The following is a 26,884-nucleotide window of genomic DNA, read 5'->3' on the forward strand; positions in this document are numbered from 1 at the left end:
TAAAAAAGACAAGAAGCAAAGAATCAAAGAGAGACAGAATTCAATTTGGCTCAGTGAGGAGAAACATGTACATCTGTACCCTTGTACAGTGTCATTGTGCTCTAACTAAAAAGGTTCACGTCTCCTCCTTTATTTGGATATTCCCGGTTTACATAACAACAGCTGTTTCTAAAGGAATGGGGGGAGGGGTATGTAAACATCCATTGTTTTTGGTCACATTAACACAAGAAAAAGATGGCTTGGACTGGTCCTGGATCGAGCTTGGGCAGGTCTTGGGTGACAAAGTATAACCCCTCCCATCTCTTCCCATTGTACAAAGCGTAATTTTCCAAGCCTTTGGGTTGGTGCAAATAAGACAGCTTTTGTCTGTTCACTGGGAACTCGGAGAACAGAAATATTTTTGATAGTTTGCATACAATTTTTCTGACATGGACACTATTAAAATAAAGGAGCATAGTAGGCCTTAATTATTCATTAAAAACAAGGAGGGCACTTTATTTAACAAGTAAATTTAATATTTTAGTCACTGTTTTATGACACACAGTTTAAAAAGTAACATTGTGTTTGAATATAGGAAAATAAAACACTGTACTTAAATAATGAACCAATATTTGGTGTATCACTAGTGGTACACTTACATCAGTTGTGTGTGTGTGTGCATATATATATATATATATATATATATATATACAGTATATAATGTAAAGGACATAATGTCATGGCTGTCTTGAGTTTCCAATCACTTCTACAAGTCTTATTTTTTTTTTTGTGATAGAGTGATTGGAGCACATACTTGTTGGTCACTAAAAATATTCATGAAGTTTTTTTTATTTTTATGAATTTATTGTGGCTCTACTGAACATGTGAGCAAATGTGCTGGGTCAAAAGTATACTTACAGCAATGTTAATATTTGCTTACATGTCCCTTGGTAAGTTTCACTGCAATAAGGCGCTTTTGGTAGCCATCAGCAAGCTTCTGCTTGAATTTTTGACCACTCCTCTTGACAAAATTGGTGCAGTTCAGCTAAATTTGTTGGTTTTCGGACATGGACTTGTTTCTTCAGCATTGTCCACACGTTTATGTCGGGACTTTGGGAAGGCCATTCTAAAACCTTAATTGTAGCCTGATTTAGACATTCCTTGACCACTTTTGACGTTTGTTTGAGGTCATTGTCCTGTTGGAACACCCAACTGCGCCCAAGACCCAACCTCCAGGCTGATGATTTTAGTTTGTCCTGAAGAATTTGGAGGTAATCCTCCTTTTTCATTGTCCCATTTAAAGCAGCAGTTCCATTGGCAGCAAAACAGACCCAGAGCATAATACTACAACCACCATGCCTGACGGTTAGCATGATGTTCCTGGGATTAAAGACCTCACCTTTTCTCCTCCAAACATATTACTGGGTATTGTGGCCAAAAAGTTCAATTTGTGTTTCATTTGACATCACATGGACAAAGATAAGACCTCCTGGAGGAAAGTTTTGTGTAATACCACAAAAATAACGTGTAGTATCTTATTAATTTATAGCAAAAATATTTTTTTATAGATATTTTCAAAGCAGAATATTGTCCTTAGGGCCCTCTGGCACTCCATGGGGTAACCGTAAGGTCTGGGCCTTTTAAAACCTCACTGTTGGTGCTAATCGACCTGTTTCTTCTCCTTTTTACCGAATTTGAAAGCAAAAGTAAGTCCACAAATAACCCAATCGTAATGCAGAATTGAAAATGAAATCTGAATTGGTAAAATCTTATCTATATGGCTCCTAACATGTGACCGAACAAATATGGACTCCTCTCGAACACGTTTGTCTTCTTGTGTCCTGCAGACGTCTGTGAAGAACATCTTCTCTCTGAACAACAGAAGTGGAGCTTCAAGATGGACAAGGAGGAGCCACAGCCCTTCCACATTAAGGAGGAAGAAGAGGCGCCACATACATTGCAAATGCAGAGGGAAGAAAACAACCAACTGACCTCCCATTTTAAAGAGGAAGAGGAGGAACACAGCATCAGTCAAGAATGGTTGGAGGAGTTCCATGTGATTGTGAAGAGTGAAGATGATGAGGTCAAAGGTGAGAGTGAGGAGAGGGGAGGGGGGGAGCCTCCAAGCAGCAGCTCAACTCAACACATGACAACAGAAGCTGATGGAGACCACTGTGGAGGATCACAAGCAGACAAGCTCTTAGCTCCACTATCAGATAGTGAGGACACAACGTCACACTCTCCTGACACTGATGATGAAGACTCTAAAGATGATAAGACATGTCACACTGACAACACACACTTCACATGTTCTCACTGCGACAACAATTTTAAACATCTTAGTAAATTGAAAAGACACATGAGAACACACACTGGAGAAAAACCTTTTTCATGTTCAATCTGCTGTAAAGATTTTACTCAGAGGCACGATTTGAAAAGACACATGAGAACACACACTGGAGAAAAACCTTTTACATGTTCAATCTGTGGTAAAGATTTTACTCGAAGGGACCATTTCAAAAAACACATGAGTACACACACTGGCGAAAAACCTTATACATGTTCAGTATGTTGTAAAAGTTTTATACAAAGACAGCATTTGAAAGTACACATGATAACACACACAGGTGAGAAAGTGTGGAGTTGCAGTGTGTGTGGTGAAAGTTTCTCTTATAAGTCCCAGTGTAAGAAACACAAGTGTGCTGGTGAGAACAGCAGCAGCAAATGAAGATGCAGGATTTGAAATAAACTGTCAAATCTTAACTTTGACTTTCTAACAACATCAGCACATAGATTCTAACATTTATAGATTAGATATAGATTATTGCTTTTTCAGTCGAGTACATGTTCTAATATACAACATTGTGTACTTTTATTTAAAAATTAACACAACACTTTGACTGTAAAGGTGAGAATAAACAGGACAAAACATGTTACAAATACTTTTTATGTCTTTAGAGATATTCAGAAATAATTTGTAATATTAATGATGTTATAGATGAACTCCTTTATATGATGTACATATTTGTTTTACATGTGTTCATACCTTTGCTTTTGAGTACACATAAATCCCTCTTAGTTCATATTTACTGGTTCACATCACACTTCTGGAAGCATATTATTATTTACTTGATACATCAGTTGTCTTTTATACAAGATCATTTACTTTTAAAATGTGTGACTTTATGAGTCATTAGTTGGGTCTCAATAATCCTTTATTTTAATTACCTTTATTACTCTCTTTTGTAATATGAATAAAGTCGTATATGAATGTCCCTCTTATGCAATATGTAGATTAGAGAAAATGGCAACATTATATGTGGAAGGTTATGAAGGATAGTTTTGTTTTTAATAATCTACATTTCTTATTAAAAAAACACACATGACAATCTTTTTTAAAGTTTATGATTTTTTTTCACCCTTTTTAGAATACCTCAAACATTATCAATTTCAGAAAACATGGGAAAGTTTGGAATGTTAGGGAAAAGTCAATAATGTACATCATCCCACAGAGCTTTACTGTAAATCCATCCACTTTTTTCTACCACTTGTCCCTTTCATTTTTATGTATAGCCTTTAATCCCAAACTTGTCCGCCAAAGGGTGTTGCGTTTTGGAGAAACTCCTTCAGTCAGAGTGCTGTTCAACACAGTAAAGAGGAACCCAAGGATGCGCAGAATGCTGAGTAAAACACTTCTTTTATTGCTGAAAATTACTTACAAAAACAATCCAAACATGAGGTAACAAAAATCAACGGAGCGAAAAAGAGAAGACAAAATGTGTAACTCCCTCCAAATAGCACTGACACAATGGCTTTCTTGAACTGATTTATTGAATGCTTTCTTTCCCTTCAATACACCATGAAAACTGTTAAAGGGGAACATTATCACAATTTCAAAAGGGTTAAAAACAATAAAAATCAGTTCCCAGTGGCTTGTTGTATTTTTTGAAATTGTTTTCAAAATTTTACCGGTCTCGGAATATCCCTAAATAAAGCTTTAAAGTGCCTTATTTTTGACTCTCTGCGAAGACACTGGCCATTTCCCTGTGACGTCATACAGTGCTGCCAATGTAAACAAACAATGGGAATACCACAACAAGATATAGTGACATTAGCTCGGATTCAAACTCGGATTTCAGCGATTCAACAGATTACGCATGCATTGAAACAGATGGTTGGAGTATGAAAATATTGAAGAAGAAACTGACGCTATTGAGCGAATAGCTATTGACGCTATTCATAGCCATAGCATGGCCGAATAGCTGCGTTAGCATCGCCGCTAAAATGTGCGGACCAAACGATCAGGACTTTCGCATCTTTTGACACTGGAGCAACTTAAATCCATCAATTGGTAAGTGTTTGTTTCGCATTAAATGTGGGTGGAAGGAAACGTAATATAGTTGCAAATGCATCTACAGGTTATCCATACATCTCTGTCCCATGTCTGCTTTAGCACCGCCGGTAAATAGCATGTTAGCATCGATTAGCGTAGCATGTTAGCATCCATTAGCTGGCAGTCAACATCAACAAAACTCACCTTTGTGATTTCGTTGACTTTATAGTTGCAAATGCATTTGCAGGTTATCCATACATCTCTGTGCCATGTCTGCCTTAGCACCGCCGGTCAAATGTGGAGACACTCTGGCACATTCAATGGGGGTCTGGCGGCAGACACTTTGGCATCTTCGGGCCAGTGGTGCAACTTGAATCCCTCCCTGTTAGTGTTGTTACACCCTCCGACAACACACCGTCGAGGCATGATGTCTCCAAGGTTCCAAAAAATAGTCAGAAAAACGGAAAATAACAGAGCTGAGACCCGGTGTTTGTAATGTGAAAATGAAAATGGCGGGTGTGTTACCTCGGCGACGTCACATTCTGACGTCATCGTCTCCAGCGCGATAAACAGAAAGGCGTTTAATTCGCCAAAATTCACCCATTTAGAGTTCGGAAATCGGTTAAAAAAATAGATGGTCTTTTATCTGCACCATCAAGGTATATATTGACGCTTACATAGGTCTGGTGATAATGTTCCCCTTTAATAAAATAAAGCATGTTACAAACGTAAAAATAACATGCACAGCATGTGAATCAAACATTTTACCGAAGTAAAATACAAACAGGAATGACAAATACCTCGTTGGCCTGCATTTTTCTTTTCGGAGGAAATTGTGATCTTTTGGCTCTTATAGCCCAAACGCTGAAAGTCCTTGTGACACTTATCTAGTCTTTGTTATGATCAGTCGCTCTCTTTCTCCCTTCTCATTGCATCAAACAAATGTTCACTCATACCCGGAAGTAGCTTCCTTATATCCGTGACAGACCAAACGAGACACTTCAAAATAAAAATATGCCCACAATCTTAACAAAAGGGCATGAAATGACATTTTAACCATATTAACTTAAATAAAGCCTTCTTATGAACTTTTATGCATTTTGATTTATATTCCTTACTCTGTTTTTAGAGGAATAAAGCAAATTATAATAATTACTAGTCGTAGCAACAGTTACAAAATGTGCATCGTGGAAAAAAGAACAAAAGCTACTTATATACACAAACTTAACTTGGTTTGGAGTTCCAAGACGTGCACACTACAAAACAACACCAAGATGGATGGCACCGGGAATGGCCAAGGTAGCAAAATACTCGAAACATAGAATCAACTGGCGTGGAGTGGAATCACCGAGCGCCATCCAGCTGTCAAGGTGCTGCTTAAGTAGCACCAGGGTCAATTGGAAGCAGCTGTGCACGTCCCACAACTCCGCCCACAAGGGCAACACAGGAACTCTAGGAGGAAGGAGAAATGTAAGAACTAGGTCAACTGCACCAAAAGAGGAAAACTGACAATACAAACCACAAGGTGGCAGCAGGCGGTGACAACTTCCCTCAAATTAAAAAAGACTGAGCATAAGAAATAAATCATCTCAAATGAAGTTAAATCATTCAAAAAGTTTACCTTTGTAACTCACTTCTATCCAAATAAATCCAGGATGTTCCATTGGAGAATGATGTCAAACTATTATGTCTACTAGGAAATTTCAATTTCAATATATTGTTAAATATTTGAATTTTTTTTACGAAAATAAGTTTTATGTCTTTGTTTTGAAAATTTGAAATGGACAAGTTTACTTTTATTTTCTGAATGAGTATATAGTATATAATAAAATAGTTGTACCGGAGGTGGGAGCTGGTTGTACTTATTTCTCTCACGAGATTTGGAAAAGAGCTGGTTACTTGTTTCTCTCGCGAGATCTGACAACACTGCGCGCGAACCATACACGGCGAGGATAAAGCAAGATGGCGTCTGACGGTGAAGACAGTTCAGTGTTCTTAATCTGTGCCTCCATGTACACATATATGTCCTTTATTACACTCTAGTAAATAGAGTAAACATCGTTAATAACTGTTTGCATCCGGTTATATTAGTCTGAGCGCACTTTGATGCTTCTCCAGCTAGCTTAGCTTGCTAGTTAGCTTAGCTTGTTAGCTGCTAACAAAGAGAGGCGGAAGTGATCAAAACACATCGCTAAGCAGAGATCAAGTGTGAGTGTAAAGTGTTGTGATTGTGTGAAAATGTGCGAAAGAACCATAGCAGAGTACGAGGAGGAACTTTGTCCAACAAAAGAGGAGAAGGAGCGACAACATCAAAAACATCAAGTTGTGTTACACAGAACAGGTTTGTTTACTTCTTACTCACACATCTTTACTCACTTTATATTTATTATTAACACTATTCTTGACTAGATTGTCAATAGGAAGATGAAAATAGGAAGATGAATTGTCATGTGAGGATGATGCACTGATTGTTTTACATTGTTCATAAAAACGAGACAGTGTCAGACACACAATATTTATGCGAGGTTGATGTTCCTCTCAGTTTGTAACAATGTGTATCAACATGTTTACACAAAACTCACACAGTCACCGGGGGAATATTCCAGAGAGCAGGTTAAGTGCAAAGTCCTGATTATGTAAAGCTTGAGAGTTTTACCTCCAAAAATAAGAGAGGTTAAACAAACCCTGACTCAGTCATACCAAAGACTATACAAATGAGACCCTTTACCTTCCTGCTTAGCACTTCAGGTTGCAATTGGGTGGTTAAATTACCATACAAATGATTCCTCTTTGTCCCCTTACCTCCCAGGATGACTGGTCAAATATAGAGAATAATCTCTCCACATCTGGTGAGTGTGTGAGACAATCATTGGTACTTTAACTTTTTAACGTGGCAGTGATTGTCGAAAAAACAAAGCCTGATTTAAAGATGACATCTTGATCTCATACCATCTCAAACCAATTGGCCGTTCATTATTAAGTGAAATGTCTTATAGTCGCTTAAATTCGTCTAAAACATTTCCAGTAGAACACTCGATTAATAACATTTTCAATAGCCACAGCCCTATATTTCTTGTACATTTTAATATTTAGCATGTAGGAGTTCAAACGTGTATTTTTTGTGTCCTGTAGACATCCATCAGCTGATTGGACACCAAGAAGAATGTCTCCCTCATCTGCAGGGGGACAGTTTCACTTCAGAGTATCCACAGCCCTCACATTTTAAAGGGGACAAGGAGAGAGAGTGTCCTGTAGGGCAGGAGGAGGCTGATCTCAGTAAGTTTCCACTGACTGTTGTCTCTGTGAAGACTGAAGAGCATAAAGACAAACCACCTGAGTCCTCACAGCTTCATCACAGTCCAAGTAAGCACAACATCCACATATCATCTAATACAATGTTTGTGACACATGTTCATCCGGGGGCCACATTTATCACTAAAGATGGAGATATACTTGCTTTTTAACACCACCATTTAAAAATGAATGCTCATCAATCATCAACAGTGTAATTGCTGGGGTGTAACCATGTGACCTAGAGGCCGTCCTCCTTACCTCACGTGGTCAAATGAAGGCAAACATTCAATATGGCTACTGTTTATTTACCTTTAGCAGCACATATGTCAGCATATTTCAAAGGTTTAGTGGTGAAGATAAGAGATGTATACCAAGTACCATTTTTTTAGTACTGGTTCCTAATTATGTCGTCCATGAGGACCGTGAAGATTCTGGACTAACGACACAACTATTTGTATTTTTAATTCCAGCTGACTGACGTAACTATGACACGTTGTCACATTGAGTTCAGCTGCCGCTGCTACACATTAAAATCAGCTTTGAATAATGACAAATAAGGAAGCAACAAAAGTTTGATGTGTGTGTTATTGAGAAGAAGATGACATAACTGCATTTCACCTTGCACTGCACACATAGTTGACTTCTTTAAGACTTCAAATAAACAGCTGCTGATAAAAGACTTCCCTGCTCTGAGATGTTACAGAACATCATGTTGGAGGTGTTCAACCTCTTCTGCTAATAGGAATGCTATTTAAAATGCCTTTTTTATTTCCAAAAATTATATGTAGTACCGATAAATACTGGTATCGGTAAGGAATATCCATTAGGGTATCATATCGATATATTCTTATCGATTTATATCTCTACTGAAGATACAAGCCAGATATCTTAACAAAATGATTTCAACGTGTATTTGGATTTAATTTAGGGGACGGCGTGGCGAAGTTGGGTGAGTGGCCGTGCCAGCAACTTGAGGGTTCCAGGTTCGATCCCAGCTTCTGCCATCTTAGTCACTGCCATTGTGTCCTTGGGTAAAACACCTTACTCACATGCTCCCAGTGCCACCCACATTGGTTTAAATATAACTTAGATATTGGCTTTCACTATGTAAAGCGCATTGAGTCATTAGAGAAGAGCGCTATATAAATATAATTCACTTCACATGATATCTTGTTGTCCTATTTTCTAATTTCAAGGGGAACTGCACTTTTTGGAATCATTCACAGTCCCTATGTAAGTTAAAGTTAAGGTCCCAACGGTAGTCACACACTAGGTGTGGTGAAATGATCCTCTGCATTTGACCCATCCCCAAGTTCACCCCCTGGGAGGTGAGGGCAGTGGAGGCCGCGCTCGGGAATCATTTGGTGATTTAACCCCCAACCCTTGATGCTGAGTGCCAAGCAAGGAGGCAATGGGTCCCGTTTTTATAGTCTTTGGTATGACTCGGCCAGGGTTTGAACTCACAACTTTCCAGTCTCAGGGCAGACACTCTAACCACAAGGCCACTGAGCAAGTCGATGGTTAATGCATCCTCAATAGAAAATAAACCTTAGCAAAAGTGAGCTAACAATTGAGTCATTGGTAGCCGCTCTATTCTGCCTATAAAGTGCTCTAAATAACATCCTAAAACCCCCTTCAACATTTTAAATACACACTGTAAGTATATTTGTAATGTAGTAACATTCTTAATAACATGTCATATTTACATATCTTGCTCATTTTAAGCATACAATGTCTCCTCTCACTGGGATGCCGACTGATGGGATGTTCATATCTTTCCGTTTAGATGAAGAATTATTCCTTGCAAAGGGTTAAAAAAGGGTGGGTGCAAAAGAGCGTATTTTTGTGTCTTTCTTGCCATCTCCAGGTCTAAGTTGGATGTCAAAGTTGACCCAAATTCTCTGTTTGTGTCCACAACCTTCTACTACATAAGTGAGAAGCATGATTTATAATCTAGAATTAGCTTTCACCATCTTAGAGGCGAGAAAGCAGCTCAGTATGTCAATATAGCAGCATAAGCTAGTTACTTCTGTGATCAATCCGCCGCTAAAAGTAGGTCCTTAGCGTTAGCACTTATAATAACAATATCACTAATACTTGGTTAATATTCAGGTCACAAAATGTAAATGGAGTATTGTTGGCAGTTTTTGGATATTATTTTGGAGGACTTTGTGGGTCTAATAGAGGAGCTCCCATTGACTCCAATGTTAGTTGATTTTTGCTCACGTTTACTTGCCAATTAAAATTAATAAAAGTTTAAAACATGTCTTACATAAGGATTGTGAATGACAGGCAACATTTTTAAAAAGTGCAGTTTTCTTTGAATTTGTCAGATAAGTAAATAGTCCTTCAAATTAAAGATGTAAAACAAGTGAGGTTGTTTATAGATATTATCCACTATGAAGTTACAGTAAAACTAAGCACACAAGGGAAAGTACATTCATATACACATGAAGTACACATATGTGTAAGAATCATGTTAACCACCAAAATATTCTCTCGTTCTTATTACGCCTGTTTGGCATCGTGGTGCCGGATTCAATTCCCTCGAGGATGTGTCAACATGTGAACACAACAAAGGTAAGATTTTAACAAATTTATTTAACAAAAGGGATCTATGAAACAAAAACACTGGAGCTAATAAAAGGGAAACAAAAGATGCTAGTGTGAGAGTGAGGATATACAAAAATACAAAGACTTGGCACGTGGGCACATAAATGTAAAAACAAAGATGATTAGCATGGGAGCTAAAGATGACAAGATGGCTTAGCGTAAGAGCTAGCGAGAAACAATACATACCAGACGTAATGTTGCGTAAAAGTAAGCTATGAACCCAGGAAGAAAGAACAGAAGGGGCAGGCTTATATAGTGAAGGTGATTAGAAAAACAGGTGTGCGTGGACCGGGAGTAGCAGCTGAAACTAATAGGTAACCATGGTGATGGACTAAACGGGAAGTAAGCGGGTCAGACGTAGAATGAAAACACAGATGGAAAAATAAACAACAACATGTGAAGATCCAAGTAACGGATCGCAACAGTTCTCCTAAAGCCAATATCAAGTATCCTTTGGTGAGCTGACCGTATCGTCACACCCTTAGTTAAAAGCACACCATCCCCATGACATGACACTTCCACGTGATGTAGAACAGGAGTACAACATTTTAAACATACACACACATCTGAAGAATATTAAAAAATAAATATATTTGGTGGGCCAAACAAAACGACTCGACGAACCAATGTTTGGTATGGGCGATATGACCTCAAATCTATATCCTAATAAAACTATGTCACACTTTAAAATTTGATATATGATTGATAATAGAATAATTTCAAAACTAGTTACAAAAGCTCCTAATCTGGCAGCTGACATATGCAGTAACATATTGTGTCATTTCTAATTGTATTTTTTTTCCGAATCAGTTATTAATAATATACTTGTTTATTTACTGTTAATATCTGGTTACTTTCTTTGAGAAAATAATACTGGAAATGTTGTAATATTTTACTGCATATTTCAGCAACTAAATTAGGAGCCTGTGTGGCCTGTTTTAAAATGTTTCTATTAGTAATTCTATAAAAAAAAGAATGTATCGCAAAATCAACTTTAAACCGTATCGTTCATCCATAGTACCTGCGCCCTGATGGTAGTGAGATTATGGCTGTCCAGAGTCGAGACCCAGGATGGACCGCTCGTCTGTATCGGTTGGGGACATCTCTACGCTGCTGATCCGCCTCCGCTTGAGATGGTTTCCTGTGGACGGGACAATCGCTGCTGTCTTGGATCCGCTTGAACTGAACTCTCGCGGCTGTGTTGGAGCCACTATGGATTGAACTTTCACAGTATCATGTTAGACCCGCTCGACATCCATTGCTTTCGGTCCCCTAGAGGGGGGGGGTTGCCCACATCTGAGGTCCTCTCCAAGGTTTCTCATAGTCAGCATTGTCACTGGCGTCCCACTGGATGTGAATTCTCCCTGCCCACTGGGTGTGAGTTTTCCTTGCACTTTTGTGGGTTCTTCCGAGGATGTTGTAGTCGTAATGATTTGTGCAGTCCTTTGAGACATTTGTGATTTGGGGCTAAATAAATAAACATTGATTGATTGATTGATGTATTTGTGTAGTGGGTGACTGATATCCTGGACTATTGTGTTTGCCAGTCGAGTGATGGACCTGTGGTTTAAGTCTGAAATGTTGGGTGTGGGTAGGCCGATGATTTTAGCTGCAATGTTTGTAATGCGTGTGAGTTTAGTCCGGTTGGTTACAGAAAGCATGGTGAAAAAACATGTTGAACAGTACAGAAGGATGGGTTGAACAATTTATATTTCAACCTTCAGTGTAAACTGTATGGCTGTTGAACAACTATGCCTTGCAGTCGTATACGTGTATATGCGGAAGTCTGGCAAACTATTTGTACATGTTGTAGAAGGCGTCAAAGGCAATGGCTTCGTAGTACGCCCTTATTTTTGTTATCTGGGTGACCATCAACAGATATTCGCAAGAATGGTTGCGGCTCCCATTGTCTTCTTTATTATATGAAACGGGTCAAAATGCCTCTTTGAGTGGTAAAGGTTGCGGACCCTTGCCTTAGTGCATGTAAAAGTACTGAATATATTGTGTGACTGAGCACAGAGGATGTATATGTCTTGCAGACGTCTGTGAAGAACATCTTCACCCTGAGCAACAGAAGTGGAGCTTCAGGATGCCGACGGAGTCCTCCCACATTAAGAAGGAAGAGGAATACCCTCTGATCCCCCATTGTAAAAAGGAAGAGGAGGACTCACTGACACCTTATTTTAAAGAGGAAGCGGTGGATCCACTGAGCCCTCACATTAAAGAGGAAGAGGAGGAACACAGCATCAGTCAAGAATGGTTGGAGGAGTTCCATGTGATTGTGAAGAGTGAAGATGATGAGGTCAAAGGTGAGAGTGAGGAGAGGGGAGGGGGGGAGCCTCCAAGCAGCAGCTCAACTCAACACATGACAACAGAAGCTGATGGAGACCACTGTGGAGGATCACAAGCAGACAAGCTCTTAGCTCCACTATCAGATAGTGAGGACACAACGTCACACTCTCCTGACACTGATGATGAAGACTCTAAAGATGATAAGACATGTCACACTGACAACACACACTTCACATGTTCTCACTGCGACAAAACTTTTAAATATCCTAGTTATTTGAAAATACACATGAGAACGCACACTGGAGAAAAACTCTTTTCATGCTCAGAATGTGGTAGAGATTTTAGACTAAAACAAATGATGATAGAACACATGAGAACACACACTGGAGAAAAACCTTTTTCATGTTCAATCTGCGGTAAAGATTTTACTCAAAGGCAAAATGTCCAAGTACACATGAGAACACACACTGGAGAAAAACCTTTCTCCTGCTCAGAATGTGGTAAAGGTTTTGTTCAAAAAACCCCTTTGAAAGTACACATGAGAACACACACTGGAGAAAAACCTTATACATGTTCAGTATGTTGTAAAAGTTTTATACAAAGCCCACATTTGAAAAAACACATGCTAACACACACAGGTGAGAAAGTGTTGAGTTGCAGCGTGTGTGGTGAAAGATTCTCTTCTAAGTCCCAGTGTAAGAAACACAAGTGTGCTGGTGAGAACAACAGCAGCAAATGAAGATGCAGGATTTGAAATAAACGGTCAAAACTTGAACTTTGACTTTCTAACACTATCAGCACATAGATTCTAACATTTATAGGGTAGATGTTTTAGATTATTGCTTTTTTTCAGTCAAGTACATGTTTTAATATAAAACATTTTGTACTTTTATTTAAAAATCAACACAACACTTTGACTGTAAAGGTGAGCGTAAACAGGACACAACATGTTACAAATATTTTTTGTGTCTATAGAGATATTCAGAAATAATTTGTAATTATTAATGATGTTATAGATGTACATATTTGATTTACATTTGTTCATACTTTTGCTTTTGAGTACACATAAATCCCTCTTAGTTCATATTTACTGGTTCACATCTGAAACATCTTCTGGACCACTTCTGGAAGCATATTATTATTTACTTTATACGTCATTTGAGCGGTTGTGTTTTGTACAAGATCATTTACTTTTAAAATGTGTGACTTAAAGAATCATTTGTTTGGTCTCAATAATCCATTCTTTTAATTGTCTTTGTTACTCTCTTTTGTAATATGAATATTATTTTATATGTATGTCTCCTTTATGCAATATGTAGATGAGAGAAAATAGCAACATTATCTACACTTATTATAAAACAACACATGACAATTGTTTTTAAAGTTTTTTGTTCCACCCTTTTTTAGAATCCCTCAAACAACATCAATTTCAGAAAACATGGGAACGTTTGGAATTTTAGGGAAAAGTCCATAATGTACATCATCCCACAGAGCTTTACTGTACATCCATCCATTTTTTTCTACCACTTGTCCCTTTCATTTTATATGTATAGCCTTTAATCACAAACTTGTCCACCAAAGGGTGTCGCGTTTTGGAGAAACTCCTTCTGTCAGAGTGCTGTTCAACACAGTAAAAAGGAACCCAAGGATGCGCAGGACGCTGAAAAAAACACTTATTTTCCTGCGGGAATCTTCTCACAAAAACAATCCAAACAGGAGGTAACCAAAAGCGACGGTGCAAAAAGAGTAAACAAAATGTGCATTGTGGAAAAAAGAACTAAAGCTACTTATATACAAAAATAAACTCAACTTGATTTGGAGTTACAAGACGTGCACACTACAAAACAACACCAAGATGGATGGCACTGGGAATGGCCGAAGTAGCAAAATACTGGAAGCATAGAATCAACTGGCGTGGAGTGGAATCACCGAGTGCCATCCAGTTGCCAAGGTGCTGCTTAAGTAGCACCAGGGTCAATTGGAAGCAGCTGTGCACGTCCCACAACTCCGCCCACAAAGGCAACACAGGAACTCTAGGAGGAAGGAGAAATGTAAGAACAAGGTCAACTGCACCAAAAGAGGAAAACTGACTGTTGGAGCCAAATTTCCTTATTTGTTTGTATTGCTTTAATTTAGTTTTTTCTAATTGATTGCTGGCTTCAGTTCATGCTGAGTTTCCCTTTCGGCAGATTCCTCCGCCCACTTCCTGTTGAGAACCAGGAAGTGTGGACAGGGTTGGGACTGTTGCTATGGTGCGGTTGCCATGGTAATGTCATTTAATTAGGTTCAGCTGGTAAGACTCGGGGGGCCGATTGCATGGAGGACAAACAGTTTTGGAGCGTGTGGTGTGGTGTGTGGTCAGGTCTCGCTGCTGTGACAATGTGCCATTCAAGGTCAGCATACATCATGTTCTAGAAGCTACATTTCATTTCATTTTGATAGCTTGGAATAAAGGGATTGTCATATCCAAACACATTTCTACAGTACTGGACATTCAATCATTTGCAGGCGTCAAACTGGTCAACACAGTCGCCCTCAGTATCAGCCCAAAGGTAAGGGCTGGACAATGAGAATAAAATGCCTCATAGCCGATTATACAAATGTGATCAATTCATCTTGATACTGTCCTGCCACAGTGAATAGGTTTCCCTTTTAAAGAGAAAATTCCTACCAGGATCTTTTGTCCTAATGACTGTCTGGATAAAGTGAGGAGACTTTAATTCAGGGAAACAATTTATTTTACAAATGGACCAGAATAATTTTATATTTCTTCAATATATATGTAAGTATGTATATATATATTTTTTTTTCTGTCTTGCCTCTGGTGAGGGTGGTCGCATTTTTCTCCGCTCCTTCCTTTCCCAGCTTGTTCTCTTTGTTTTTGTCTTGTCTAAACTTTTTTGAAGCCTCTTTCTTTGCGCTGTCCTCAAATCTAAATATCAGACATGGATTTGATCAGCTGGACTCTCGATGCAATTGACAAAGTCTTTTCGACAAGGAAAAGAAGTTCGGGGTATTCTGGCTGCCCGGATGGAACCATTGCTGTGGGGTACGTGAGAGACTCCTGGGATAAATGGAGAATTATGTGCCTCTCAGTCCTTTCCATCAAGGACGTGGAAAACATCTACCTATTTGGAACCGTGATCGTGGGGCACCTGTTGATTGGGCTGGGCATTGCTCTGGTGTATCGTCAAATTCGTAAGACAATGGCAGCCACTCAAGGAGCCCCAAGGCTGTTCGTCGCAATGGATGGTTTGGGCAGGGCTGTGGGAACACAGACTGTGGCGATTTCTGAACTAAATCGCTAGATGGATCACATCATGAAGAAGTTTGCTGAAAAGGATGATTGAATTGAATTTGAGAGAGCCGTGGACTAAGAACAGACGAGTCATTGTTTGGTCTGTTCTCGAAAAACAAACATCCTAATCTACAAATTGACTCCCCCGAATGGCCTTGACGCTAGGACCAGGCTGTTCTGAAAAGCATCCCCGAGGACAACTCAATGATGGACGCTTTTAACCTGCCTCCTTTCTCAACAACACCTGGAGTTGAACTTTTTCAGATCGGCCTCAGTCTACAAAAACATTACACCATCACACCCAAAACAATTGGGCACACACAACCCCTCCCCCACCCCACGCCTTCACCAGCACTTGTTTTTCCCCTCGGGGGCTACCAGACCTCCAACCCCCCCTCAATAAAACAAAAAATATCATATTTGGAGATTTTAAAGTTAAAGTACCAATGATTATCACACACTCACTAGATGTGGCGAAATTATTCTCTGCATTTGACCCATCACCCTTGATCACCCCCTGGGAGGTGAGGGGAGCAGTGGGCAGCAGCGGTGCCACGCCCAGGAATCATTTATGGTGATTTAACCCCAAATTCTAACCCTTAATGCTGAGTGCCAAGCAGGGAGGCAATGGGTCCCATTTTTATAGTCTTTGGTATGATTTGGCCGGGATTTGAACTCACAACCTACCGATCTCAGGGCGGACACTCTAACCAGTAGGCCACTGTACAAAAATGTAAAACACATATTTTGATGGCTAATGTTGAAATGAAAGGAATAAAGGTAATCACATTTTTAGGAGTTAATATAGATGATGAAGTAAGCTGGACACTTCATGTAAGTCATACAAAGAAAACATAAAAAAAAATGGAGTGCAATACTAAATAGAATAAAACACATACTTACAAATATTAACTACATTTATTGTACCCAACTTTAGTTGAAGCATACATTGTTTATTGCATAAAGGTCTGGGGACATACATATAAAACAATCACACAACAATATTCTTATTACACAAGAGAGTAATAAAGACAATTAATAGAATGGATTATAGAGACCCAACAAATGATTCATAGTCACACATTTTAAAATTGTATAAAATACAACTGTTCAAATGATGTATAAAGTAAATAATAATATGCTTCCAGAAGTGGTCCAGAAGATGTTTCAGATGTGAACCAGTAAATATGAACTAAGAGGGATTTATGTGTACTCAAAAGCAAAGGTATGAACACATGTAAAACAAATATGTACATCATATAAAGGAGTTCATCTATGGAATCATCTACAATTAGAACTCAAAATATGTAACAAGTCATTATTTCAAAAAACAGAAATAAAACACTAATGAAAAAGTATAAAAGTGAATTATGAATATCTACACTGTATGTAACATATTTTATGTACTGTTTATTCTCACCTTTTCAGTCAAATTGTTGTGTTCATTTTAAAGTACACAAATGTGTATATTAACTCATGTACTTGACTGAAATAAAAGCACTAATCTGAAGTGTCTAATCTATAAATGTTAGAATCATATTAACAAGATTGTGTTACACACACAACAATGATGTCACACATGTTATATGTGCTGATGTTGTTAGAAAGTCAAAGTTCAACTTTTGACAGTTTATTTCAAATCCTGCATCTTCATTTGCTGCTGCTGTTCTCACCAGCACACTTGTGTTTCTTACACTGGGACTTAGAAGAGAATCTTTCACCACACACACTGCAACTCAACACTTTCTCACTTGTGTGTGTTCTCATGTGTAGTTTAGTTTATTAATCTACACCGCAGTGGAGACTATTCTTCCTGGGATCCAGGCAAAAAACATCACACAATCACAAAACAAAAGATTAAAATGCAGTACAACATGATCCAATAATAAAATAAAATAACTTATGGTACATAATTTTCATACCAAAGATAAAAATAGCAATATAAAAATAGATATGTATATATCCGCTCGACATCCATTGCTTTCCTCCTCTCCAAGGTTCTCATAGTCATTATTGTCACCGATGTCCCACTGGGTGTGAGTTTTCCTTGCCCTTATGTGGGCCTACCGAGGATGTTGTTGTGGTTTGTGCAGCCCTTTGAGACACTAGTGATTTAGGGCTATATAAGTAAACATTGAATGATTGATTGATTGATTTTTTTTACCAAAATAAAACAAAGAACCAATGGCCTAAAATATGCACATTAATGTACCAAAGACAATCAACAAGTGACGAAAAAGTACCATCCATTCATTTTCTACTACTTATCCCATAATCAATAAAATAGTCAATAGTCAATAAAAACAGTCATGACTTTAGGTACAATCTAGAACAGGGGTAGGGAACCTATGGCTCTAGAGCCAGATGTGGCTCTTTTTTTAACTGCATCTGGCTCTCAGATAAATCTTAGCTGACATTGCTTAACACGATAAGTAATGAATAATTACGCTCAAAATATAAATAACGTTCAAAATATTAAACATTCTCATGCATTTTAATCCATTCATCCGTTTTCTACCGCACCTGTTCAAAAAGTTGCATTAATTGTAGAATTATTTGATTTATTACTGGTTTACTATTTACTATTACTATTTATTACTAGCTTCAGAATAACAATGTTATTAAAAAGAATAAGAGACTTATTATACTCCAAAAATGCTGGTCTTACTTAAAATGCACGCGTTTAGTTGTGTTCAGTGTTAAAAAAATATTTTATGGCTCTCACGGAAATACATTTTGGCTTTCATGGCTCTTTCAGCCAAAAAGGTTCCCGACCCCTGATCTAGAATAATCTCTTTCCACAATACTTCTCCTCTTAGTCTATTCTTAAAGCCCACAATGCTGGTGATTGATAGCAGATATTGTGGAAGTGGATTCCAGTAAGTGATTCCCTGATACATTACAGTCTTTTTCAAAACATCACGTTTGGGTTTAAGAGGTGTGAGAGCACCTCTTAGGACTAGCCTGGTACCGTAGTTGTGACTGTCAAGTCACTGGCAAGCAACTGAGAATACAGATATGAAGCTTTATGGTGTGTATAGATGTTTTTTTTTAAAAATAGAATCAAACTACACGCTAGTCTTTCATTCATGACAATTCATGATGCGTGATCTCAATGCCGGTCCTAAAAGAAGCAATGGAGAGCTAGTCTGGCAGCTCTGTTTTGGGTAAGCTGGATTTTATTTAGATCTTGTTTAGATGCATTAGACCAGATTGCTGGGCAGTAGTCAGTATGTGACAATATAAGAGATTGTATAACTTGCTTCGTAGTTGTGTTAGTTAAAAAATAGGCACTTTTTCTTATGTGTACTGTAAGAGTGTTTAGGTGAACAAAGCTTTTGTTGCAGCTCGAACACAAGTATGGTTTTTCACCAGAGTGCGTTCTCATGTGTGATTTTAATTGCTGTCTTTCTATTTAACTTTTACCACAGACTGAACATATAAAAGATTTTTCACAAGTGTGTTCTCATGGGTATTTTTAAACTACAATTTATTACAACATGTTTACCACATTCTTAGCAGGAAAAAGTCTTTTCTCCAGTGTGTGTTCTCATGTGTTTTTGGAAATGGTCCCTTCGAGTAAAATCTTTGCCGCAGATTGAACATGAAAAAAGCTTTTCTCCAGTGTGTGTTCTCATGTGTACTTTTAAATTGTGATTTCTTACAAAACTTTTACCACATTCTAAACAGGAAAAAGTTTGTTCTCCGGTGTGTATTCTCATGTGTTCTTTTAAACTTTGATTTCTGACAAAACTTTTACCACATTCTGAGCAGGAAAAAGTTTTTTCTCCAGTGTGTATTGTCATGTGTGTTTTCAAATATTGCCGTTGAGTAAAATTTTTACCACAGATTGAACATGAAAAAGGTTTTTCTCCAGTGTGTATTGTCATGTGTGTTTTCAAATTTTGCCTTTGGGTGAAATTTTTACCACAGATTGAACATGAAAAAGGCTTTTCTCCAGTGTGTGTTCTCATGTGTACTTTTAAATTGTCATTCAATACAAATCTTTTACCACATTCTGAGCAGGAAAAAGGTTGTTCTCCAGTGTGTATTCTCATGTGTACTTTCAAATGTGGCCTTTGAGTAAAATCTTTACAGCAGATTGAACATGAAAAAGGTTTTTCTCCAGTGTGTATTCTCATGTGATCCTTCATCATTTGTTTGAGTCTAAAAGCTCTACCACATTCTGAGCAGGAGAAAGGTTTCTCGGCGGTGTGTGTACTCATGTGTGCTTTGAAATTGTGCTTTTGAGTGAAATCTTTACCACAGATTGAACATGAAAAAGGTTTTTCTCCAGTGTGTGTTCTCATGTGTCTTTTCATATTGCGACGGTGATTAAAAGTTTTGTCGCAGTGAGAACACGTGAAGTGTGTGTTGTCAGTGTGACATGTCTTATCATCTTTAGAGTCTTCATCATCAGTGTCAGGAGAGTGTGACGTTGTGTCCTCACTATCTGATAGTGGAGCTAAGAGCTTGTCTGCTTGTGATCCTCCACAGTGGTCTCCATCAGCTTCTGTTGTCATGTGTTGAGTTGAGCTGCTGCTTGGAGGCTCCGCCTCTCTCTCACCTTTGACCTCATCATCTTCACTCTTCACAATCACATGGAACTCCTCCAACCATTCTTGACTGATGCTGTGTTCCTCCTCTTCCTCTTTAAAATGGGAGGTCAGTGGGTTATTTTCTTCCCTTTGCATTTGCAATGTATGTGGCGCCTCTTCTTCCTCTTTAATGTGGAAGGGCTGTGGCTCCTCCTTGTCCATCTTGAAGCTCCACTTCTGTTGCTCAGAGAGAAGATGTTCTGCACAGACGTCTGCAGGACACAAGAAGACAAACATGCTCGAGAGGAGTCCATCTTTTTTTCAGTCACATGTTAGGAGCGATATATATAAAATTTTACCAATTCAGATTTCCTTTTCAATTCTGCTTTACAATTTGTGGACTCACTTTTGCTTTCAAGTTCAGTAAAAAGGAGAAGAAAAAGGTCGATTAGCACCAACAGTGAGGTCTTAAGAGGCCCAGACCTTACGGTTACCCCATGGGGTGTCAGAGGGCCCTAAGGACAATATTCTGCTTTGAAAATATCTATAAAAAAATATGTTTGGCTATAAATTAAGAAGATACTACACGTTATTTTTTAGGTATTACACAAAACTTTCCTCCAGAAGGTCTTATCTTTGTCCATGTGATGTCAGATGAAACAAAAACTGAGCTGTTTGGCCACAATACCCAGTAATATGTTTGGAGGAGAAAAGGTGAAGCCTTTAATCCCAGGAACACCATTCCCACCGTCAAGCATGGTGGTGGTAGTATTATGCTCTGGGCCTGTTTTGCTGCCAATGGAACTGGTGCTTTAAACGGGACAATGAAAAAGGATGATTACCTCCAAATTCTTCATTAGCCCGGTTGGGTGTTGGGCACAGTTGGTCGTTCCAACAGGACAATGACCACAAACTAGAGATGTCCGATAAAATCGGCAGTCCGATATTATCGGCCGATAAATGCTTTAAAATGTAATATCGGAAATTATTGGTATTGGTTTCAAAATTTTAGGGATCAGTTTCAAAAATTAAAATGATTTTTTAAAACGCCGCTGTGTCCACGGTCGTATGGAGAAGTGCAGAGCGCCAATGAACCTTAAAGGCACTGCCTTTGTGTGCCGGCCCAATCACATAATATCTACTGCTTTTCATACACACTGTTGAATGCAATGCAAACTTGGTCAACAGCCATACATGTCACACTGAGGGTGGCCGTATGAACAACATTACCACTGTTACAAATATGCGCCACACTGTGAACCCACACCACACAAGATTGACTAACATTTCGGGAGAACATCCCCACTGTAGCACAACATAAACACAACAGAACAAATACCCAGAACCTTTTGCAGCACTAACTCTTCCGAGACGCTACAATATACACCCCATTTTAGAATGGCCTTCCTTAAGTCCTGACTTAAACGTATGGACAATGCTAAAGAAACAAGTCCATGTCAGAAAACCAGAAGCTTGTGGATGGCTACCAAAAAGTGCCTTATTGCAGTGAAACTTGTCTGACATGTAAGCAAATATTAACATTGCTGTATGTATACTTTTGACCCAGCACATTTGCTCACATTTTGAGTAGTATTAGCATAGTACCGCGATACGAATGAATCATTTTCGGTACTATACCGTTCTCTGAAACGTACCCCCCTTCTCCCGCATCAAAGTCACGTCGTGACATTGCTGGTTTACGAGCAGACGAGCATGTTTGGCAGCACACAATCACAGAGTACTTACAAGCAGACACAGTGTGGAGACAGAAAAGGGAGAATGGACGCATTTTGGCTAAAAAACAAACAATAAAGGTGAAGTTATAACACTGAAACACCCTCAGTAAGAGATGCTTTAAGACATGGCTAGCTAGCTAGCGGCTAACGTCCATCCGCCGTCTGCAGTGTTTTAGCTACTTCTAAATCACTAATCCTCGCCTCCATGGCGACAAATAATGTAAACAAACGCCACGTATCTAGTCAACACTACTATGATTACGTCGATATTTTTTGGCATCACAACGTCTTCTTGTGTTTTTTCAAATGTATATTATGTTTATAAACCCAGGAAATGTGTCCCTGGACACATGAGGACTTTGAATACGACCAATGTATGATCCTGTAAGCACTTGGTATCGGATTGATACCCAAATTTGTGGTATCATCCAAAAACTAATGTAAAGTATCAAAGAAGAGAAGAATAAGTGATTATTACATTTTAACAGAAGTGTAGATAGAACATATTAAAAGAGAAAGTAAGCAGATATTAACAGTAAATGAACAAGTAGATTAATAATTCATTTTCTACCACTTGTCCTTAATAATGTGTACAAAATAATAGGTGTATAAATGACACAATATGTTACTGCATATGTCAGCAGACTAATTAGGAGTCTTTGTTTGTTTACTTACTACTAAAAGACAAGTTGTCTAGTATGTTCAACATTTTATTTAAGGACTTAAATGCAATAATAAACATATGTTTAATGTACCCTAAGTTTGTTGTTAAAATAAAGCCAATAATGCCATTTTTGTGGTCCCCTTTATCGAGGAAATTACCAAAATAATTTTAGTACCGGTACCAAAATATTGGTATCGTTACAACACTTAATTTCCCCTCTGGGATTATTAAAGCATTTCTGATTCTGATTGCATTTTTATTGGCCATCTTCAAAGTAATGAACTTTCCGGAACAATTTCTTCAATTTTGATTCACCGAAATTGTTATCAGTCACAAATAGTTTGCACTCGGACAACTTTACCAAAAGAAAGACTTTAGAAAGACAAGAAAACTTTGCTATTTAGTGGTAATAAACTAGATTGATTGAGACATTGTTGGACAGCAGAGAAGTAACTAAATCCAAACAAACATTGACATTTAAAAAAAATATATATATCTGGCTTGTATCTTCAGTAGGGATATAAATCGTTAACAATTTATCGATATGATACCCTAATCGATACTCCTTTTTGATACCAGTATTTAGCGGTACTACATGTCATGTGTGGAAACAAAAAAGTGGAAAAAAGGCATTTTAAATAGCATTCCTGTTAGCAGAAGAGGTTGAACACCTCCGACATGATGTTCTGTAACATCTCAGAGCAGGGAAGTCTTTTATCAGCAGCTGTTTATTTGAAGTCTTAAAGAAGTCAACTATGTGTGCAGTGCAAGGTGAAATGCAGTTATGTCATCTTCTTCTCAATAACACACACATCAAACTTTTGCGTGTGGTTGCTTCCTTATTTGTCATTATTCAAAGCTGATTTTAATGTGTAGCAGCGGCAGCTGAACTCAATGTGACAACGTGTCATAGTTACGTCAGTCAGCTGGAATTAAAAATACAAATAGTTGTGTCGTTAGTCCAGAATCTTCACGGTCCTTATGGACGACATAATTAGGAAGCAGTACTAATAAAAAAGATGGTACTTGGTATACATCTCTTATCTTCACCACTAAACCTTTGAAATATGCTGACATATGTGCTGCTAAAGGTAAATAAACAGTAGCCATATTGAATGTTTGCCTTCATTTGACCAGGTGAGGTAAGGAGGACGGCCTCTAGGTCACATGGTTACACCCCAGCAATTACACTGTTGATGATTGATGAGCATTCATTTTTAAATGGTGGTGTTAAAAAGCAAGTATATCTCCATCTTTAGTGATAAATGTGGCCCCCGGATGAACATGTGTCACAAACATTGTATTAGATGATATGTGGATGTTGTGCTTACTTGGACTGTGATGAAGCTGTGAGGACTCAGGTGGTTTGTCTTCATGCTCTTCAGTCTTCACAGAGACAACAGTCAGTGGAAACTTGCTGAGATCAGCCTCCTCCTGCCCTGGAAGAAACTCTTCCTCCTGAGTAACCCAGAGATCCTCCTCTTCCTCTTTAATGTGGGGGGGCTGTGGATCCTCCTGCTGCTGAAGGGGACGTTCTTCTTGACCAGCGTTCATCTGTTGGACGTCCGCAAGACAACACAAAAAAAAAACCTCAGCTCAGATGTGTCAAATATTTTTTAGTCTATCAAATATAATATTTTCCAAGTGGACTGACAGCACTTTGTGGTGATGTTCTTCTACACATGGAATAATCATCAGTTATTGATTATTATGAATTGTGTAATTGATCTTGTTTTCTGCATTTACATTAATTATGGATAAAAAATAACAACTTATAGAAAACCTCCTGCTGGGATTTTAATACCGTCATGACTGCATGAAGTCAGTCTGCACGTATAAAAGTTTCATTGTGCTGCAGCATCAAGTGACGCCAACTGGCTCCTCCCACTACCAACCTACCAGCCAACCTTGAAGTGCACCTCCAAAATAGTCCCACCTCACATCAACGGTGACCAGGACTACAGAGCTGTGATTAGTTGGCTTTACTTTTACGCGCAATATCCTCTCCTTGTTCTTCCTTCTGCGAAAGCAACATTTTTAACCCAACAATAACCCAAAAATAAATATATACATATATTTTAGAATATTTGGGTACCTCATGATTTGATTACAAACAGAAATATTGATGCATATTCAATTTGTGTACAATATATTAAAGTCATTTTTCATATTTAACATTTATTCAATTAAATATTTATCTTTGTCTAACTGAATGAGCATTAATTGCTTACAATTGTGCAAATAGTGTATTCGTAATAACAAACATCAGTTGATTTAATTTCCATTATATGTCTGCCCGAATGCAGCTGAGATTTGCAGCTGAGATAGGCTCCGGCACCCCCACCCCCCACTTGCAACCCCAAAAAGGGACAAGCGGTAGGAAAACGGATGGGTGGATGTCATCAGGGTAATAGAAGTGCGTGCAAACAACATAATTTGTATTTATTGCTAGTAGAGTTAGCACCAACACAAAGTAGACTACTGCAATCTATGTGTAATACATTATATTACACTGTCATAAAAAGTTATATTTTAATTTTTATCATGTAAAGCATCTTTGAGTACACTGAAAAGCGCTATACCAAATAAAATCTATTATTATTATACCATGTAAATTATTGCAGACTTAAAGGCCTACAGAAAGCCACTACTAGCGACCACACAGTCTGATAGTTTAAATATCAATGATGAAATATTAACATTGCAACACATGCCAATACGGCCGCTTTAGTTTACTAAATTGCAATTTAAAATTTCCCGCGGAGTTTCTTATTGAAAAAGTTGCAGAATGATGACGCGTCCGCGTGACGTCTCAAGTTGGAGGGGACGTATTAGCGCAGCACCATTTGCGGCTAAAAGTCGTCTCTTTTCATCGCGCAATTACACAGTATTCTGGATATCTGTGTTGCTGAATCTTTTGCAATTTGTTCAATTAATAATGGAGAAGTCAAAGTAGAAAGATGGAGGTGGGAAGCTTTAGCCTTTAGCCACACAAACACACGGCGTTTCCTTGTTTAAAATTCCCAGTGGTGAAGCTTTACTATGGATCAGAGCGGTCAAGCGAACATTGATCCCAATCTCTTGTCAACCGGCAGGTTTCGGTGAGAAAATTGTGGTAAAAAGTCGCCTCTTACCGGAGATCTGCGGAGCTTGCGCCGTCCATGCAGCTGCCGTGACTTCCCTCAGATACTGGCGTCAACACACCCCTCCAACTATCAGGTACTATTTAACTCACTAAAACACTAGCAACACAATATAAAGATAAGGGATTTCCCATATGTATCCTAGTAAATGTGTCTAAAAACATCTGAATCGCTCCCAATGCAATCACCCTTTTTTTAAAAACTTTATTTTATTATTATTAATTTTTATAATCCTTTGCTATCAATATCCTCAGCCAAAAATCTTTCATCCTCGTTCAAATTAATGGGGAACTTGTCGTTTTCTCGGTCTGAATCGCTCTTTTTGTTGGAAGCTCCTATTATAAACAATGTGAGGATGTGAGGAACTACATCTGCTACTTCCGGTACAGGCAAGGCTTTTTTATTAGCGACCAAAAGTTGCGAACTTTATCGTCGATGTTCTCTACTAAATCCTTTCAGCAAAAATATGGCAATATCGCGAAATGATCAAGTATGACACATAGAATGGACCTGCTATCCCCGTTTAAATAAGAACATCTCATTTCAGTAGGCCTTTAAATTACGAGACATTCGTTCATTTCTAGTAACAAATATTTAATGATGTTAAGGGTGACTGTAATATACAACAAAAAAACAGTTAAAGTATTAAATAAGTCAATATAATTTTCATAGAGAACATATAAAATACACTCCTCAAAAAAAACGTCGCATTTGCTTCAAAGGCCTGCTAGCGGGCTAACGCTAGCACGTTAGCTTGGAACAACATATCAGGTAAATAAGAGAAATAAAATCAAAATATATAATGTATATTACCTCATAAGCCGCGTGTACAAGAGAGGAGTGGAATATATTCTTCCTATTGTTACACCAGCAACTCTTAAATGGGACTTGTTTTTTTGTTCTGTGGCTGGTAGAAGGAAGTGTGCACCACTCACTATTGTCCCAGTGAAACACGTGTTTGGCCAACATATTTTCCGCGGTGGAGAACACCTCG

The 26,884-nt window shown here is 38.3% G+C and overlaps 4 protein-coding genes across 7 annotated transcripts in view; 3 read left to right on the top strand and 1 right to left on the bottom strand.

Moving 5' to 3' along the window:
* LOC133542451 (gastrula zinc finger protein XlCGF8.2DB-like) overlaps nucleotides 1-26,884 on the top strand; it is a 201,677-nt gene that overhangs the window by 161,372 nt on the left and 13,421 nt on the right. For 2 of the 3 annotated variants that reach the window (XM_061886591.1, XM_061886592.1), the window contains one exon: nucleotides 1,827-2,742. The exons of the other annotated variant lie outside the window; for it this stretch is intronic. In XM_061886591.1, coding sequence (XP_061742575.1) covers nucleotides 1,827-2,707 — 881 coding nt within the window. In that variant the 3' untranslated portion in view covers nucleotides 2,708-2,742. Of the gene's footprint in view, nucleotides 1-1,826; nucleotides 2,743-26,884 lie in introns of those variants that run through there. 3 annotated transcript variants of the gene reach the window in all.
* Nucleotides 1-26,884, top strand: part of LOC133542468 (gastrula zinc finger protein XlCGF28.1-like) — a 210,587-nt gene that overhangs the window by 90,867 nt on the left and 92,836 nt on the right. The window lies entirely within an intron of this gene.
* Nucleotides 9,905-16,863, top strand: LOC133542534 (gastrula zinc finger protein XlCGF17.1-like). Of its 2 annotated transcripts, XR_009804173.1 has the most exons (3): nucleotides 9,905-10,186; nucleotides 12,259-14,904; nucleotides 14,996-16,863. XR_009804173.1 is itself a non-coding variant. In XM_061886757.1 (2 exons), exon 2 carries the CDS (start codon nucleotides 12,309-12,311, stop codon nucleotides 13,248-13,250), a length of 942 nt encoding a protein of 313 aa, XP_061742741.1. In that variant the 5' UTR covers nucleotides 9,905-10,186; nucleotides 12,259-12,308; the 3' UTR covers nucleotides 13,251-14,986. The 2 variants fall into 2 exon arrangements, 1 of the variants encoding a protein (XP_061742741.1); XM_061886757.1 differs by lacking the exon at nucleotides 14,996-16,863 and having other exon boundaries at nucleotides 12,259-14,986.
* Nucleotides 16,716-26,830, bottom strand: LOC133542486 (zinc finger protein OZF-like). The gene is made up of 3 exons (XM_061886675.1): nucleotides 26,704-26,830; nucleotides 24,079-24,301; nucleotides 16,716-20,619 (listed from the first exon to the last, which is right to left on the bottom strand). Exons 2-3 carry the CDS (start codon nucleotides 24,299-24,301, stop codon nucleotides 19,325-19,327), a joined length of 1,518 nt encoding a protein of 505 aa, XP_061742659.1. The 5' UTR covers nucleotides 26,704-26,830; the 3' UTR covers nucleotides 16,716-19,324.

This window comes from Nerophis ophidion, linkage group LG24 (assembly GCF_033978795.1).
Source record: "Nerophis ophidion isolate RoL-2023_Sa linkage group LG24, RoL_Noph_v1.0, whole genome shotgun sequence".
In the NCBI taxonomy this organism is placed as follows: Eukaryota; Metazoa; Chordata; class Actinopteri; order Syngnathiformes; family Syngnathidae; genus Nerophis; species Nerophis ophidion.

What these genes read in the sequence shown, in the direction of transcription:
- LOC133542534 (XM_061886757.1), top strand. Translation starts at nt 12,309, where the DNA reads ATGCCGACGGAGTCCTCCCACATTAAGAAGGAAGAGGAATACCCTCTG.
- LOC133542486 (XM_061886675.1), bottom strand. Translation starts at nt 24,301, where the DNA reads ATGAACGCTGGTCAAGAAGAACGTCCCCTTCAGCAGCAGGAGGATCCA. An exon ending in ACAGCTTCATCACAGTCCAA is followed by an intron (nt 20,620 to 24,078) that starts GTAAGCACAACA and finishes TGTGTCCTGCAG; the next exon opens with ACGTCTGTGCAGAACATCTT.